Source organism: Mauremys reevesii, linkage group 19 (genome assembly GCF_016161935.1).
Source record: "Mauremys reevesii isolate NIE-2019 linkage group 19, ASM1616193v1, whole genome shotgun sequence".
Lineage (NCBI taxonomy): Eukaryota > Metazoa > Chordata > Testudines > Geoemydidae > Mauremys > Mauremys reevesii.
Window position 1 is genome coordinate 14121094 of NC_052641.1, and position 18701 is coordinate 14139794.

Genomic DNA, 18701 nt, shown 5'->3' on the forward strand with positions numbered 1-18701 from the left:
TCATGTGGAAGCATCTCCAGGTCCCTGCTGTAGTACTAAAAATCATTCAGACCACGGGGGACTTAAATTACTTCGTCCAATTTCTTGTGTTAGTTGGAAAGTTAAAGACCATGAAGGTTGCCTGATAGCTGAAGGACTCTTGCAGGCCTCAGTTGTCTTGTACTTCTTTCTCCATCAAAGGGCAGTTTAAAAACAGCAAGATATAGAAGTCCTGTAAGATCTGAAAGTATCTGAATTATGGGTGTCTAACTTTGCAAGAGGAGTGGCTGAATAAGTCTCTTTTGCAGCTTCTCTTCCCAACTTCAACCTCTTAAATGCAGCCCTTTCTGGGGTGGACTGTGGCAGCTGTTTTAACAGTATGTGGTAACACAGCGCTGCCTTGTCGTGCTCAGGACATATGCATTTCAATTATCAGATGAGGATGCCTAATGTAAAGTGGATTAGCTTGTAAATTCTCTGTAGGAGCAAAGATGAGATCTGGATTTCTTTCCCATGACAGGTACCAGATGGCTTTATCTCTCATTTCTACTCCGTATCGGAGCACGTCAGTCCTGTTCTAGCCTTTGGTTTTCTGGGGCCCAAACAGCAGCTGTCTGAGGTCTGTGGTTTCTTCAAGGTAAGCTGGCCTTCTGTACCTACCTTCTTTATATATTCGCTCCATCTTCTGGCTCTAATCTATGACCATGTATTCATGGAAGGGCCTCTGTTGGAGTAATACTAAGGAACTTGGCTTAGTACAATCTGGTTTAAATCTTTGCTTTTTTTAAATCAGCAGCCTGCATGATAAGATTTATAAGAATTCTTATTAGAACTTGCTACTAACTATGCTACTCCTGTAAAAACATGCAAAATGAGACACTGGACAAAATCTGTAACTTCAGAATAGATTAAGGATACCCATGTATATATTCCATTTTAATGTATTTCTTATCAACTCAGAGGTCAGCCAGAAGCTCAACATCATGTGGGACCCATATTTGATCTTAAATTCTAAATGTCTCTGTTCTTTCTAGATTCTTATTTGACTCTGCCTAACGTGGAACTTTTTTCTTAAATTTTAAGATTACAACACATTTGCCATGAGAGAGTACCACAGAGTCCGATCACATTCCTGACTCCAGGGACCCTGCTCTGTGCTCAGGGGCGGCTCTAGGAATCTGGCTTCCCCAAGCAGGGCGGCATGCTGCAGGGGGCGCGCTGCCGGTCCCGCGGCTCTGGGGGACCTCTTGCAGGCATGCCTGCGGGAGGTCCACCCGAGCCGTGGGACCAACGGACCCTCCGCAGTCATGCCTGCGGGAGGTCCGCTGGTCCCGCGGCTCCGGTGGACCTCCCGCAGGCATGACTGCGGAAGGTCCGCCGGAGCCGCCTGCCGGCAAAATGCCACCCCAAGCGCGTGCTTGGGTCTGGAGCCGGCCCTGTCTGTGCTCCCTCTCTCCCCCTTTTTCTTCAAGGGATGTCAGTCTTTGTCTCCTAAAACAAAATTTCCTACCTCACAGGAAACTGGCAGGGTTGCGTGAGCAAGAGAGTTGGCACAATCTGAAATAGACCCTTTGTGTGTCTGATGGGGAAACTGGCAGAATCCTATATGGAATATACTCTCCTAGGGCCAGGCAACTGACATGTCTCTGCTTGACTTTGGGTATGGTGGGGGCACATTTCCTTACTATAAACATTCCCCCTCTTTTTGCAGCACCAGATAGTGCAATATTTGAAGGACATGTTTGACCTGGACAATGTGAGATACACAACAGTGCAGTTGCTGGCAGAAGACATTCTGCAGCTGTCACGGCGGCGCAGTGAGATCCTCCTGGGATATTTGAGTAGTGAGACGACCCCAGAGATGAATGGGACACTGTCCAGTGAAAATGGACCCCTAGAGGAGCTCAACTAATATTCAATTAGGGGAGAAAATCCATTTTCTTAAAAGACCTTTTTCTAAGAGGTAGCTACACCACCTGTTGTGGTGATCAGTGGCAACAAAACTAATTCATCCCCTGGCATCACTGGACCTGCCCAGAATTACTACTTTTTATAGCCAGTAATGTTGGCTGGAATAGCTCCAGGACCACTCAGAGGCTTATGATTTGAACTTCCTCTTGTCTATACCACCTCTTCTATTTTTTAAAAAAAATCTTTTAGTTGTGACATAAACTGCCTGGGCCCAAGATCCTACCCTCCTGCATTGCAAGGGACAGCAGACAAGCTGAACTGTGTTCTTTGAGAGCAGATCCCTGATACTTGCAGGGAGTGGGTGGGTAGGTAAAATGGTGACAGATTCTCGCCTTGGCTCTTACCTCCTCTTTGATTGAGAAGGTATTTTTAAAAGTGACTTCTCTGCCATGTCTCTCTGGACATTACTGCTGATTTTAACTTACACATTTTATGGTATACAATGCTATTTTCAGATATGATGGAGAGGAAGAGAAATAATTGTTTCCTGTGGGGAGGAAAAATGCTTCTGTAAAGCACTGAAGACTAAAGAATGGAAGTAAAACATAGATTTTTTTTTAATGACAGACACTGGAAGGGAGTTTGTCCTTCATCTCTGTGTTGCTTTTGTAAACTAGACCCTTTCACTGGGGTTCTCGTTGAGATACCATTGCAGCCTATAATATTCAGACTGAGAATGGTGGTTGTAGGAAGGGGTTGGACTTGTATCCTGATTATGCATGCATAAATACTTCCTCCAATATACATCAGAGTGCCTTGCTGTATTTCAGAATTAGCCAATAATAATCAGTCTCTCTCACTGGAGGAGTATCACAGGGTCTGAAATACACAAGTGGAGGAAGGATGTGTAAGATGGCACCTACTGCTGTTACTTGTAAATGAGCAGAGTGGGAGTTTAGTTATGAAATGCAGACGGTATTACATGGTGCAGTTATTTAAAGAGCTGGGATTGTGGGTGAAGCTGCTGGAGGGAAGCTCTTAAATTTCTAGTTTCACCACATTAAACAATGTAGTGTTTTTTTACAGTTCTCTATGGAATGTATATATACACACATGTTTTAAAGACAGACATTCAGAAGTGCTTTCCTGCTGGAGTGAAATTGTTGACCATTAACTGTCAGAAGCCTTATGATTGAGGTTAAAATGTGGCTCCTGCTGGTGATCTGTTGAGTTTCCGGGAAACGGGGCGGGCGAAGCCCGCACCATGCTAACGGAACCCCCCCCAGCCTACGGGGAGGTACCACAGGGCCTCAGAAACCCACTAATTGCGGGGGACAACTAATAAAAGAACAGGGACAGGAGTGTGGTCAAAGGGTCATAAGAAGGGAGCCGGACGGGGACACCGAGCAGAGAACCCCGGACAGCGCCCACTGCTCCTCGAAGGCGTCAAGGGAGCCAGCGGACGCTGCCCAGAGGAACTCTGCCCGGAGACGTGAACGGACTAAGGATCGGAAACAGGCCCCACAGTCGCAAGAGTCTCCATTGGCCAACCGCCTCTCCCTGGTCACGTAGATGGCCATTTTTGCCAGGGCGAGGAGGAGGTTGACCAGGAGGTCCCGCGACTTCGTGGGGCCACTCCTGCTGGTGATGCAGGGGGGTTGGATGTTAGTATAGCAGCATTCAGGTAACTTGGATTTGAGACTCCCACGGTTCTTGCTGAGAAGGGTTGCAGATGATGTTCTCAATATGCTGCCACCTCCTAATATAAAGCCAAAAGTGAAGTCTCAGGAGGATACCCACATCTCTTGGTTTGCTTAGGTTTAGTTCAAATCAAAGATAGTAGCCTCAAAGAGTGGAAAAGCAGCCACCATAACAAGAGTATTGATGCAAATAAGGTTCAGCTTTTACGATGATCTGCTTTTCCAGTTCTGCTCCAGGGAAAGGTTAGGGTTAGGGTTAAGCTCCTTTTAGTTTAGGAGCTTCATGAGCCTTGTCTGGCTGTGTTTTGCAAATTATGAGAATACAAAGATCTTATAGAAGTTGGAGTGAGCAAACTGAGAAAGTTGTGAATTATTCCAGTCCTCTCTATTTCCTGGGCTATAGTCAGAGGTTCTTCTACAAAGACATCTGTGAGACAGTTTCTAATAGTAAAAGCAGACAGAAAATAAACAGAAAAGAGTATGAGAGAGGATATTAAATGAGGAGATACGGTGTTCCCAGACTCTTGCAAAAAGCCAAGTGTAATACTCATGTAGCATTATGATCATGATACTCCACAAGTGCAAGAAAGAAAAATGGTGTGCCCCAAAGACCTGACAAACATAATATACAAAGACAATTGTTTAGGCATGAGAAAATGAGAAGCAGCAAACCTTAGTGAGGCCTGATCTGCATCTAAAAATTAGACTGACCTTTAGCTACATCTCTCAGGCTGTGAAAAATGTTGTGCCCAGTGCAACGTAGTGTGGTCAAGCTAACCCACACTATAGATGCAGCTAGAATTCTTCTGTTGACCTAGCTACCATCTCTGAGAGGAGCACTAACTGCATCAACACAAAAACCTCTTTTTTCAGTGTAGGAAGCCATCTACAATACAGCAGCACAGCTGTGGACATTAGTGAAGGCATACCTTAGGCTTAATGAAACAAGGGCTGTTGATTTGAGAGATGGCAATTGACCCCAGGAAAGCTCTTCCAAGCATGCTGGTAGGAGCCAAACAGTTAGAAAAGAAACACAGGATGCTGGCAGCCTTTCATACCCATATTGATCAGAATTAAAATGTAGGTTGAATTCTGAAAGCAAGTTACTTTGACCAAAAACAATTTTTTACACCATTTTGTGCCCTTGCATGGCTATTTTGGATGAAAGATGAACTCCAGCAGCTTTGTAGGAGTTGAAAAGATGCTAATGAATGTGAAGACAAATAGAATAAGGAAGAATAATTAAATTCTAAAGAATTGACACTATTCACTTTAGGTTTTTAGAGTTTTTGTTGTCTGTGTATTTGCTGCTTTGAGTGTCTTTACCTGAATGAAGATGAGTGGATCAGAAGCAACCCATCCGGCACAGGGGTAAGAATATTAGCTCTGACTTTCAAATCCTTACTGGAGAGACTAAAACTGGTGGGGGGGAGTGTGTTTTTAATAAAGCATCACCCTATACTTGTACAGTCTTTCTTAAGCTAGGAAAAGTTAATTCCTAATCAGTTAAGAAAAGGTGGGAGGTAGGAAATGATCCCTTTACTCCTCTACTCATAATCTGATGTGCCGTCCTTTTGATGAAGGCAAAGAATTCTTCTTCTTCAAGGGTGATTGTGGATGGTAATGCAATTTGATGTAATAGTATTTATTTTTGTTTCTCTACTCTTCTCTTCTCCCCCCCCCCCCCAAAAAAAAATACTGACCTGTTCCATGCACACAACAAAGTCTAGGCCTGCTGATATGATCTGCCTCTTTCTCTAATAGGGGAGGTAGATCTTTAAAAAAAAACAAACAAGACCCCATTCCATCCCCCCACCAAAAAGCCCTCCAGAACAAAACAAACCTGATGCAACCTATGAGGGGATTGTAGCCTCAAGAATATTATTCAAAATAATTAAATCCAAAGGAGGTATTCTTCCAGGAGTAACCAGCACTGATCTACAGTCTGTAGATAAAAATGGTATGCTGCTTTGGATATAAACCTCTGAAGGGATTCAGGGCTGCTCTTATTGACCTCAGTGCAGTGCAGATTTGGGCCCAAAAGAAAGATAATGTGATTTGTATCACTTCTCAAGTTGCAAGACCTTATCAGGGCCTGTCTGATAAGGCTCTATTTGTAAATGCACAACTGAGCTCGTTGCCATAGAATCTACTTTGCACTAGTACATTCTTTTGTGATTGTGAAATTTCACCATATGCTGTGTGTGTGAAAGACCAACAGATGAAGCACCCACCTTACTACATGCCTGTATGGAGAGTTTCTAAGGGATTCAGTTTTGTGAAGGGGAGGTGGGCATGAGGATTATGAATAAACAACCGCCTACCCTCCAGCTTAGTGAGAGATCTCTCTAACAGAAAATATTTCCCAGCACTTTGTATTTAGAGCAAAAGATACTTTAGTATTAATAGCAAGTGAGATATATTTGTTTAGACTCTAGAGCAGGGGTGGGCAAACTATGGCTCGGGGGCTGCATCCAGCCCTTCAGATGTTTTAATCTGGTCCTCGAGCTCCTGCCAGGGAGCGGGGACAGGGGCTTGCTCTATGCGGCTCTGCTTCGCGTGCTGCCCCCGCCCCAAGAGCTGCCCTCACAGCTCCTATTGGCCAGCAAACAAGGCCAATGGGAGCTGCAGGGGCAGCGCCTGCAGATGGGGCAGGGTGCAGAGCTGCCTGGCCTGGCCTCTGCGTAGGAGCCAGAGGGGGGACATGCTGCTGCTTGAGGTAAGCGCCCCCCTGGAGCCTGCACCCCAACATCCTCCAGCGCCCCAGTCCTGATCCCTCACCTGCCCTCTGAACCCCTCAGTCCCACCTTCCTGTGCCCCAGAGCCTGCACCTCCAGCGGGAGCCCTCACCCATTCCCACACCCCAACCCCTAATTTCATGAGCATTCATAGCCCACCATAGAATTTCCATATCCAGATGTTGCCCTCGGGCCAAAAAGTTTGCCCACCCTTGTTCTAGCGATAGGTGGTGGTAGCATTTTTTATAACAAACCCTTATTTTCAAGGGGTTATAACATCTCTTAAATACATCAATCTGGGCTAAAATGTACCAGGTTTTAGCCTTGAGGGAATTTTTTTTTTTAAAAAAACGTGACTTGGGCATTATAAAAATAAAAACCTGATGCTTAAACTCAGCACTCCAAACATGCATGATTATATTTCCTTCTTAAACTGAAATTTGACCTCAGTTAATCTGAAGTAGGAGTTGTTGTGATGAGCTTCACTAAGTGGCTAATGTGCCCATGCACTATTTTAATAAATTTAGAGAATAGACTAGAGTAGTGGTTCTCAAACTCTGGATCACAAACCCAGAGTGGGTCACGACCCCATTTTAATGGGATCACTAGGGCTGGTGTTAGATTTGCTGGGGCTTGGGGCCCAAGCCCCACTGCCCTAGGTGGCAGGGCTCAGGCTTCGGTCCCCCCTCCTGGGGTCATGTAGTAATTTTTGTTGTCAGAAGGGGGTCACGATGCAATGAAGTTTAAGACCTCCTGGACTAGAGTATGTCTACATGGCAATTAAACACCCACAACTGGCCCATGTCAGCTGACTCGGACTCCGGCTATTGGGCTGGAAGAGTCTGAGCCTGGGCTGGAGGCTAAGCCTGAATGTCTACAACCCAATTAAATAGCCCCATAGCCTGAGTGCTGCAATCCTGAGTCAGCAGACAATGGCCAGCCATTGGTGTTTAAATGCAGTACAGACATGCTCTAAACAGGTCTCTTAGGCAAATACTTTTTTTAAAATCACAAATGTATGAAATTAAAGAAGAGAAAAACCTGCTTCAAAATCTCAGAGTTCAGAATGGCTTTGAAGATGAGCATGACACACACATTCATGGCAAAGGAGAGAGGATGTGAAATTCTGCTTTCCCTTAACCCTTTTCAATGGGACATTCCTCTGCCACACCTGAAACTAAAGAATGTAACCTTGTGCCTGTGGCTTTTTTTCCCCCACCCTTTATCTCCTGATGTGTAAAGATTCATCTGTTCTTGCTTTCCCTCCCCCTCATTCCCCCAGCTAAAACGTTTATATCTGTTTTGGATGTGGCATTAAATGCAAGTCAAATAAATCTTTCCTTCATTATATATGGTTTTGGTTTCTAATTCCACTAGTGGGCCCTGAATTATGATGAAGGCTCTTGTAACTTCTGATTTAGGTGCCAACTTGTATATTATTCTGAACAGTTCTTTTGAGAGAGAATCCACTTATAATATGCAGGCAAACAGTGGCTTATTTCTAGAATCAGTGTGTTAAGAACTGATAGCAAGTAAATTCTTAGGGCTTGTCAACATGGGAAAATGTACCAGTATTCTTATATCACTCTAGTTATACTGGTATAGAAATGCCAAACTTCCATATATAGACAAGCACTTAAATTTGATTTCTTGACCATCCTATGATCCACTTTATGTACTTTCTGCAATGGCTGATAATCCATATGCTTCATCTGCCAGGATTTTCCCATTCAAAGGTGACCTCATTTAAAGGAGAATTGTAATATTGTGCTAAAGAAAGAAACTGAACAATTAACCTCATGGTCTGTGTGGATTCTTATACTGCACACATTAAAAGGTATCTGAGAACTAGGTCTGAAAGACAAAAGTAAAGATTTGTAGAATGCTTTTGAAAGACTAAAAATGTCTATCCGCTCAGACCTGTAGAGAAGTGTAGGTTCCTTTCATTAAGCACCTACAGCACATTAAAACTTTCATTTTCAAGCCATGAAGCAACTATATTGAACCAGAACAGCCGTGTGCTTACACAGCTTTTGGTAGGATATCGCATTTGTAGAAAGAAAATAGTTTCTTTAAACAGATCACATTTGATGTGTGGAACTCACTGTCACACGCTAACAGTGAGGTGAAAAGCTTAGATATATTCAAAGAATTAAACATTCATATGGATAGGAAAATTGATAGTTAAATAAGACAGGATAACCACTATGCTTCAGTACATAAGCCAAACACTAGCAAAAGTTAAGAAGAAACTTTATCTATGGATAGGTTAATTGTCTGGGGGCAGGGAGGGCTGTACCTCCCTCTGAAATAGCTGGTTCTGCAAGACACCAGACAGAATAAGCCCTGAACTGCTTCAGTGTAGCAATTCTTATCTTCCTACAAAAAAAAAAATATGGCTGCACGCTAAAGCTTTGGAAGAGGGACAGAGTAGTGGATTTAAGAATATAGGGGGAGAGTCAGGGCTGCCCAGAGGATTGAGGGGGTCTGAGGCAAAGCTATTTTGGGGGCCTCTCCCATAAAAAAAGTTGTAATTCTATGGAATACTATATTCTCGTGGGGGCCCCTGTGGGGCCTGGGGCAAATTGCCCCACTTCTCTTCCCCGCCCCCCCCCCCGCCGGGTGGCCCTGGGGAGAGGCCTGAAAACTGCAATGTTATTTTCACAAGAGATGGTGGAGCGGCTCCTGTTCTGTGCTTTTGGTTTGAGCTGTGAGTAGGGTGACCAGAGGTCCTGTTTTTAAAGGGACAGTCCCATATTTAAGCCCTCCTGCGGGTGTCCTGATTTTTTCTCAAAAACGGGCAAATTGTCCCATATTTTCTGTTCCCCTCACCCCCATTAGTACTGACTGGTCCTGCTGCTGCCAGATCCCTGCTTGCCAGTCTCCCACCCACCAGCGGTGAGTGGGGGAGTCCGGTGGCTGACGATGGGGTTAGGTGTGCAAGGCTGGTGGTGGGGCGAAGATGCAATGTGTGGGATTGGCTGCTCCCCCTGCTGTGTGCCGGCTCTCAGCCAGCAGGGCTCCACCTCCCCATCCCATTTCCAGCTGGCACTGACTGCTAGCTGCAGTGCCTGATGAGTGCGGGCAGGTGGCAGCTGGTTATGTGTCACTGCTGCTGCCCACCCATCGGCCCTTTACATGCTCCCCCTCTGGTTGTCCTCTCTCTGTTTTGCCCCTTCACCACTCCAGCTCCTCCATATCCCCCCAGTGGGGCGCATCCCACTCCCCTTGCTGTGCGGAGAACCAGCCCTTGGTCAGAGCGCTCAATTCACCAACAGCCTGGCTGGCAGGCTTCATTCCCCCACTGCCTCTGGCTGGGCTGGCACCCCAGAAAAGCCCAACACCCTCCGTCCGGGGCACTGGCCAGGAGGCGCCAAGCCCTGCATGTGCCAAAACCCCACACAGCGCTGGCACAGGGAAGCCTCTCTGCCCACAGCTAAGCTCTGAAGTGGGAGGGGAAAGTGATTTCCAGCGTGTTCGCCCCCCAATCCTGCAAGCTCCACAGAAGCCCCCCAGGCAGGAAAACACACACACACACACTCCCTCTCCCTCTCCCTGCTCTGTCCCCTAAGCACCCTCCCCTGGTCAGGGCTTAACCTCTTCCTGCCCGTGCAGTAGCCAGGGGTGGGAGGGCAGACAAGAGGCGGCTGGGTTATGTCGGTGGCCAGCAGTAACCTGGAGGTGTTAGCTGCCTTTCGAGGCTGTGCAGGCAGGAAGGGACAAGCTGCTTCCAGCTGGTGGGGGGGAGGGGGAGGGAAAGAAGGGCAGGGAGAGATGAGCTCTGCAAAGACATGGGCCAGGTCATCCCTCCTGGCCCCTCTCCTTCTCTCCAGCTGGAAGCAGCTCCCATCCCTTCCCTACCGCACAGGGGCAAAAGGCTGCTGCTGGCCACATTCTGATGTGAACCCTGATAAAAAATGGGGGTAGGGGATGCATGTGACCCTGTGAGCCCTCCCACATGTTGCCATGGGAAGATGTGGCACCAGGAGAGATGGGTCCACCCCGGGGGCCAAGCCAGGCATGGAGGGTGGAGAGCGCCAGGCAGGAAGGTTCAGGTTGGTCGGCCACACACCCCTGTCCAAGAGAGGTGTATGGGAGTGTGTCACCTCTCCCCGTGTGAACCCTAAAGCCTTAAAGATAAGAAGGTAAATAAAAATAATCCAGCTACACAATATTTCTTTTTAACGGGCTCAGTCACCTTGATGTTAATTTGAACATTTGCACTGCATAATTCTGATGATTGCCCTTGAACTTGCCTGAATACAAGTAATTTTACCAAGTGTCCCATATTCAGCATAGGGAAATATGGTCACTCTAGCTATGGGTCAGTTCATACTTATGTGCTAGAACTTATTGCCAAGATACTTTTTCAACCTGCACTTTAGGTGAAGCTACCAAATGAAACACAGCTGAGCCTGAAAAAGTTATTTAAAAACCTTTCACAGATAGCCTTGTGCATGCTCCCTTTTAATAGATAGGCTGCCTCCATGAGCACTACACAGATCCCTTCAAACCAAACTTTAAACAGAGGTTGATTAATGTAATAATGGCCAGAGCTTTCAAATGGAAGGAGAATGCATGTTTTAGAGGTCAGAGCAAAGAACTATAGGTTACGACTCATCTTGGGTTCTAGTCCTAGCTTCTTATAGATAGACACAAGTCTCTAAAGTGCTGTGCTAGTCTTCCCATCTGTACACTGAGAATAATGCGTAGCTGAATTATGATGAAGCCCTTCTTATAGGGATACTGAGGATTACTTGATACTTCTAAAACATTCATATTTTCCTGTTGAATATTGGATTACTGTGAGAACCCCATTGTGCCCAGGCCTGCTCAGAGGTGTTTGATAAGGAATAAGAGCACTTACTGTATCATTTACTGATTTAATATTGCTACAGATTCCTTTCCACTAAACATTCTCATTGAAGTATCTCTAGTAATGATGTCCAAGAGAGGTTTCACTGCTTGTCACATTATAAATATAAACTGACACATCATTTTCAGTATTTCTGGAAGAACAGGATCTGTTTGGCTTTCAGTGGTGAAAGGGAAATCCTTCACACTTCCTTAATTCAGTCTTTTGAAGAAAACCTAACTTTTGCAGTAAACATCTACTCTCAATAGAGAGTGCCTGTTATCTATAATTGCTACCTTTTCTCTTGGAAAGCCAAGCATGGGATCCACTGTTTAAATTCATTGGACAGGATCATAATCGCCACCTGAAACTAGTTACATTATAGCTGTAAGGGGAGAGGAGTAGTTCTCCTGTCCCTAAAGTCAAATATTTAAAAGATTTAGTTGAACATGATCAAGAGGTAGATCTTAACTAATCCATACATTATTCAGCTGCCATCAAACAACAACAAAAATAAACCAAAAAACACTCACCTCTTACCTTGGCTGGCTTAGCTAGGTTTGCGACTTCCTCCATATTCTAATAAGAAATGTTACATGCACAGGCCCATTTTCTTTGCAGCTTTTAACGTGAGTGACTTCACCATTCCTAAAAGCTGTTTTGCTCTTCACAAGTTTCCTTGTTCAAATGCTTCCAGTACATACACCTCTTGATATACCACATACCCTTTGTATTCTTCTCCCTACTTAGGACTTCCAAGTGAGTGGAGTTTAATGTGCACAAATATGGAAGAAAAAACAACGAGGAGTCCTTGTGGCACCTTAGAGACTAACAAATGTATTTGGGCATAAGCTTTCGTGGCCTATAACCCACTTCATCAGATGCACGGAGTGAAAAATACAATAGGCAGGTATAAATATACAGCACATGAAAAGATGGGAGTTGCCTTACCAAGTGTGGGGGGGGTCAGGGCTAACAAGGCCAATTCAATCAGGGTGGACATGGCCCATTCCTATGATGGTGTCCTCGCTTACAGACAGCCCCCCAACCTGAAGCAAATACTCACCAGCAACTACACACCACACAACAAAAACACTAACCCAGGAACCAATCCCTGCAATAAACCCCGTTGCCAACTTTGTCTGCATATCTATTCAAGGGACACCATCATAGGACCCAATCACATCAGCCACACCATCGGGGGCTCATTCACCTGCATATCTACCAATGTGATATATGCCATCATGTGCCAGCAATGCCTCTCTGCCATGTACATTGTCCAAACCAGACAGTCTCTATGCAAAAGAATAAATGGACACAAATCAGCCATCAAGAATTGTAACATTAAAATACCAGTAGGAGAGCACTTCAATCTTCCTGGACGCTCAATAACAGACTTAAAAGTGGCCATTCTTCAACAAAAAATCTTCAAAACAGACTTTAACGAGAAACTGCAGAGCTGGAATTAATTTGCAAACTTGAAACCATAAAATTAGGCCTGATTAAAGACTGGGATTGGCTGGGTCACTACAAAATATAATTTTCCTTCTGTTGATATTCACCCCGTCTTGTCAACTGTTGGGAGTGGGCCACATCCACCCTGATTGAATTGGCCTTGTTAGCACTGACCCCCCCACTTGGTAAAGCAACTCCCATCTTTTCATGTGCTGTATATTTATACCTGCCTGCTATATTTTTCACTCCATGCATCTGATGAAGTGGATTATAGCCCACAAAAGCTTATGGCCAAATACATTTGTTAGTCTCTAAGGTGCCACAAGGACTCCTTGTTGTTTTTGCTGATACAGACTAACACGGCTACCCCTCTGAAATACGGAAGAGAAAGAGAACCCCATGTTTATTTTCACTCACGGTATGGCTACACTACCCGCCGGATCGGCAGGTAGTAATCGATCTATCGGGGATTAATGTATCGCATCTCCTAGACATGATACATCAATCCCCGAATGCGCTTCCCATCGACTCCGGAACTCCACCAGGGCGAGAGGCGGAAGCAGAGTCAACATGGGAGTGGCAGCTGTCGATTCCGCGCTGTGAGGACGCAAAGTAAGTCAATTTAAGTTGATCTAAGATATGTTGACTTCAGCTATGCTATTCTCATAGCTGAAGTTGCGTGTCTTAGATCGATCCCACTCCTCTCCCCCCCCCGCAGTGTAGACCAGGCCTTAGTGACCAAATATACACTTTGAAGAACAAAGGCAAAAACCATAGTGCCTTAAGCCACAGTGCTACCTAGCCCCCATTCTATTTGCAACAAAAGTTTTATACCACTCAAACTGCGGAGAAGGCAGCAGCACCGTGTTCTCTGGTAAAGTGCAATACTAAATCCCTTACTGCTCACATTTCCTTTTTTAGTGCCACTCAGGAAACTATCATCGTTACCTGCAAAGCTATAAAGTAGATGTGGATGTAATTATAGTCCACTGTGTCTGATCATAAAGAGGAATTCCATATTCTCCATGTTTCCAAATACTGATAAAATGGGTAGTTTCAGTACATGTAGGAATTTGTCAATCAACCATCTTTCTGCAGAAAAATAAATAATAGATAAATTAAAATCACCCCGCAGTCTGAGTGGCATATTTCAACTCTAACTACTTGTTCCCACTGACACATACCTCCCACACTTCTAGTCTGCCCTACTTGCTGCTAGCAGACTCTTGTTTCAAAGGGTGGTTCCTTGGTATGGTATTAATTCATGAGTTTCCACAGCAGTTTTGTGTGTGTGACTGTACTCCCAGATCAGAATGAAGCTGTGCAGCACAACACCATGGCTGCTCTCATATTCACCCCCCAGGTTTCCCAGATCTTCACCAGTCTTCCCCACAAGTAAGGGCTGGTTGTGACCCCTGCACTTATGGGTAGCCTCCACCCAGGGCCCGCTTTAGGCCAATTCAACCAATTCCCCTGAATCGGGCCCCGCCCCCAAGTCCCAATACAGTGTACTGTACCGGGGTGGCCCGGCTTCCCTGGGGGCAATTTAAAGGGCCTGGGGATCCCAGCAGGGACTGGAGCTCCAGGCCCTTTAAATTGCCACCAGAGTCCCACTGCTGGAGCCCTGGGGTTGGACTGCAGGGCTCTGGGGGCTATTTTAAAAGTCCAGGGCTCTCGTTGCTTCTACCGCCCCGGCCCTTTAAATAGCCACCGAAGCCCTGCCGCTTCCCCAGGGCTCCCGCGGCTATTTAAATGGCCAGGGTGGTAGACGCAGGGGAGCCCCAGACCCTTTAAATAGCCCCCGAGCCCCAGATTGCTGCTGCTACCCTGGAGGAGGAGGGGGCACTCACCATACAGGGTGGGCTGTACCCCCTGTACTTCACCCCCTGCCTGCACCAGCCCCACACCCCTTGCCCTGCCTGCACCAGTTCTTGTCTGCAGCCAGCCCCACACCCCCTGCCCGCAGCCAGCCCGTCTCCAGCCAGCCCCACACACCCTATAAAATCGGGACATCTGGTCACCCTAGCACACCCCCAGGGAGTGGTGGGGACCCACACCCTATAAAATCGGGACATCTGGTCACCCTAGCACACCCCCAGGGAGTGGTGGGGACCCACACATGTAAAACAGAGCTCATTTCTAGTTCAGGCCCATCTTTTTTAAAAAGAACTTTAGGTAGGGTTAACATACATCCGTATTTTCCCGGACAGGTCAGGCTTTTTGGTTCTTAAATCGCCATCCGGGAGGAAAATACAGACGTATGGTAACCCTATTGGTACAAAAAATACATACTGTGGCACATCCCTTAAATCAGAACTTTTTAATAGGGAACCAGTTGCTAAGAAATGAAAGGCTTTTTTTTTACATGTTTGTTTGTTTTTTAGTCATCCCTGCCGGGGCCCTGCCGAAAATATTTGAATTGGGCCCCGCACTTCTTAAAGCTGGCCCTGCCTCCACCACTTGCAAGCCATGAGTTGTAGAAGCTACCACAGCTTCCCCTAAAGCAACTGGTTTTCTTCTCTACTCATCTCCGACACCATACTTTGGGCAGTGGAGGAAGGGGCGATGTATGTCCCAATTCTCCAACCTCTTTTCTGACAGTGAAAACAGACGCTCATTCCCCAATGAACCCAGCTTCCTTTTCTGGGCCTGAAGAGGGAAGGTAACTTTTGCCAGTTTCCCTAGCTCTCAATTTTGACAGTAGGGCAAGAGGCCTCCATTCCCCCTTCTCTTTTTTTTCAGGTTGAGGGAGAGAAAACTCACAGCCCCATTTCCTTCTGTTGTCTCCCCATTTTCTGGCAACTGGACCACCCAGGAAAGCAAGCCAGAGCCCTTTCCCCCTACATCCATTATCTGTCAACAGGATCAGTGAAGGAGGCAACTCATGGGTTCATTCCCTCAGGTCCCATTTTCTGTCAATGGGACTGGGGGTGAGTTAACTCTGGTCCTGGTCCCCCAACCTGTGTTTCTGTCAGTGAGCTTGGGGATGTGTCAACTCTGGTCCCCCAGTCCCTATCAATGGGGTAAGGGCTGAGGTAAATGCCCCTATTCCCCCATTTTCTGTCATCAGGACTACGAGGTGAGGTAATTCTGGGCCTCACAGCTCATAAGGCTCCTGTTTGAGAACCACCCCCATTTGCTTTTGCCCTGCTTGGGTTGGGGGAGGGGCGAGGAAGCCATTTTAACTCAAAATTGCCAGCTTACCCCTCTCACCCCTTAGACCCCTTATCCACCACCTATCCAAACATCTGATTGGCTAAGAATAAGACCAAGTGCAACTGCTGATTGGCTAATCTGCATAATTTTGTTCACCAATGATAAAACATTATAACCCCCGCCTTATCCTGATTGGGACTATAGCTACCTGTGTCTCGCTTGGATTGGATAGCAGTGCGAGCTTCTCATTGGCTATCTGGCTCCCCGGATTGGATTTTTAATTAGATTTTTGTTGATTGGTTGGCGCCTCACCTGCCGCGCCTAGCCATTGGTTATCCAGTTTTATCTCCCCCGCCCATTGGCCGCTCCGCCCCTTGAGTGCGCTCCGATTGGCTGTGGCGGCCCGGCCCGGTATCCGGGTAAAATGGCCGCAGTCGGAGAGTGCTCGCTCCCTGCTCCCTGGCGGCCGGTCTCCCTCACCCATGTCGAGTATCTTGCAGGTAAAGCTCGCTTGAATACCTCTACAGTCTCCTCCGTGGTCCCGGTTCCACGAGAGCGTGCAGCTCTCAGCTCAGGCTGATTGGGGTCCCAGCGCCGGGGTGGCAGCTGCCAAATAGTGAGCCATTGACCAACAGCTCAGGGCCGGGGGGATGCGCATGCGCACTGGTGATGCGGGACTTACTACCAGATAGTGATCCCTCTGTGCTCCATATTGCGCATGTGCTTATCCCAGGCTCTGGACTTCTAGCTTCAGGGGCTGCTGAGTGCATGGAGGTGACAGGGTCCCAGGGGACCTGCCTCAGCCCCACTGCAGCAGGCTCCTGGGGATCATGACGTGTCACTGCCTTGAGGTGTGTCACCATGTCACCCCTCCACGTTGCTGCCTTGCTATCTCTCATTACAGTGTCTTCTCGTTACTCTTCGTTATGCCGTCACTGCCATGTGCTAACACCAAGGGTGCACCTCTCCTCTCACAACAGGAGGTTGCAGCTTCACTTCACAGTACTACTGTGTCACCATTCTCTCTTACTGTCTTGGTGTGTTCTGAGCTGCCATGCTGCAGAGTTGCCTTAGTGGCACAGAGATGCTGGGTTGCAAGTTGTCCTCACGTTATGTTGCCATCTCACAACATGGTATCCATGTGTCCTTGCATTGCTGTGTCGCAGCATTGAACTGTCATATCCCCATGATGTTGTAGTGACTTGTTCTCGTGGTGTCTCGATGAAATGCTGTCATGACTGAGAACATTGTTGTTTTGTGGTGCTGCAGTGATGTTGTCCTGGTCTTGAAATAGTTTTCAGGATTATTTTTAGTGGGTTCTGGGTAGGCAGGACTGTGTAAGCAGACTGTATTTTTGGAGGTGTTGAGCTTTGGTCAGATGATAGCATTCCCTGGGGGGAGATGTTCAGATTACAACCTCTGGGCTCCTTGCATGGAAACTTTTTTACAGGGCTTGATATGGGGACTTGAGTAGTACTTAGAAGGAAGCTGTCAAAGTCCCTTCAACAGCGGTTAACTTTGCAGGACAGATCCTTTCTCAGCTGTTGCATCATTGTGATTCAGTGCGATCCCATATTGTCTTTTATCAGGGGGTGTTAGTCTGTATTGTCCTTTGACATTGCATGCTTGCAGTCCAGCCTATTTTGTGTTATGATGATACTAGTTCTCTCCAGCTAGCAAGGGCAGGTTGGGTTGGTACTTTGAAGTTCTCTAAACAGCAATTCTGGTGGTGTTGGGGTTTGTTTGTTTGTTCTTGGTGACGGAGTGTTAGCTTGCATGACGTCGTGAAATTCCAATGTTAGTAATTATATTCTCCCCTAAAATTCTTCCTGAAGACCCAGTGGTCTGATGCACTGTGGCAATGGCCCTTAAAATCTCTTGTCTCAGGAGACCTTTAATGTGGCTGGAGACCTGCTGCCATCCTGTTTTTCAGTTGCCAAAAAATGATGTTCCCTGGTTTTGAATTCCAGTCCAGAGTTTCCAGAGGGAACTTTTTGACTAAACAGCCTTTCTCTACCCCTGGCGTAGCTGCTCCATGTCTTTGAGTGTTCCTTTGGTGTAATTCAGGAGTGATCATTCTCCGCATCTAATTTGGAGAAGTAGCAAACACACTGTGACAGAAGAAAACTGCAAAGAGGCCTGGAGAGATAGGAGCAGTGGTGGCTGCAAGTACCAGTCAAAGAATTATTACTAATAAATGTAAAATTTGGCATGCAGGAAGGAGAAATAAACATCACAGAAACATAATGGTGAGACATAACTCAGCAGCTATTCCCATTGTATTAAAGCAGATCTTTTTTCAAGCTTGTCTTAATACTGTCCCAATATCACTTTCATGTATAGTCCTGGAACCTTAAAATTCTATCTGTCCTGTTAATGTTTCTCCAGTGGAATTCACCCTACAGACAAGAAATACCTTAAGTTCCTGGTATGTGTGCATGTAAGTGTAACCCACACACCTTCTGGATGTAGTGTTCTGTCCCATCTAGTGGCACTGAGACCACTTAGAGAGAGAGAGAAAGAGACTGAGTCTGCCGTTAGCTAACAGCCAATTGGCTTTTAGCTCATGCACTAAGCTCCAGAGGTCCCAGGTTCGATCCTGCCCACTGACGACCAGGGTCTGTTGGTATTATAGAAGCATATGAGCATGTTTTTCTTCAGGACAACTGGGATTTTTAAGGATCTCTGACTTCTCGTTTCTTTAAGAAAAATGAAGGGAAGTGTCCGTAAGAGGCTCTGTTTTGAGAAATTGACCTTGATATAGAAAGATGTGGCATAGCAACTCTTGTTCTTTAAGAAATATGGAGAATTTTGCTAGTTTCTTTGCGTAGTACCCTTTTAAAAATTCTAGACTTTGAGAAGCTAAACATGTTTAGGTGGCACTGGGCACTAACAAAGTTAGTATGT

General features: G+C 46.2%; 2 protein-coding genes and 1 long non-coding RNA gene across 7 annotated transcripts in view; 2 read left to right on the plus strand and 1 right to left on the minus strand.

Moving 5' to 3' along the window:
• Nucleotides 1-2516, plus strand: part of MIGA2 (mitoguardin 2) — a 28584-nt gene extending 26068 nt beyond the window's left edge. For all 3 annotated transcript variants that reach the window (XM_039506007.1, XM_039506009.1, XM_039506008.1), the window contains exons 15-16: nucleotides 500-616; nucleotides 1691-2516. In XM_039506007.1, the coding sequence (XP_039361941.1) occupies nucleotides 500-616; nucleotides 1691-1891 (318 nt within the window). In that variant the 3' untranslated portion in view covers nucleotides 1892-2516. The remainder of the gene's footprint in view (nucleotides 1-499; nucleotides 617-1690) is intronic.
• On the minus strand, nucleotides 1-16665 carry LOC120386596. Its single transcript, XR_005589793.1, has 3 exons — nucleotides 16314-16665; nucleotides 13587-13730; nucleotides 1-776 (listed from the first exon to the last, which is right to left on the minus strand). It is a non-coding gene; the product is annotated as an uncharacterized LOC120386596 (long non-coding RNA).
• The window catches only part of DOLPP1 (dolichyldiphosphatase 1), a 19486-nt gene continuing 16943 nt past the window's right edge, over nucleotides 16159-18701 (plus strand). For 2 of the 3 annotated variants that reach the window (XM_039506011.1, XM_039506010.1), the window contains exon 1: nucleotides 16159-16294. In XM_039506011.1, coding sequence (XP_039361945.1) covers nucleotides 16219-16294 — 76 coding nt within the window. In that variant the 5' untranslated portion in view covers nucleotides 16159-16218. The remainder of the gene's footprint in view (nucleotides 16295-18701) is intronic. The other variant, XM_039506012.1, reaches the window with a different exon arrangement.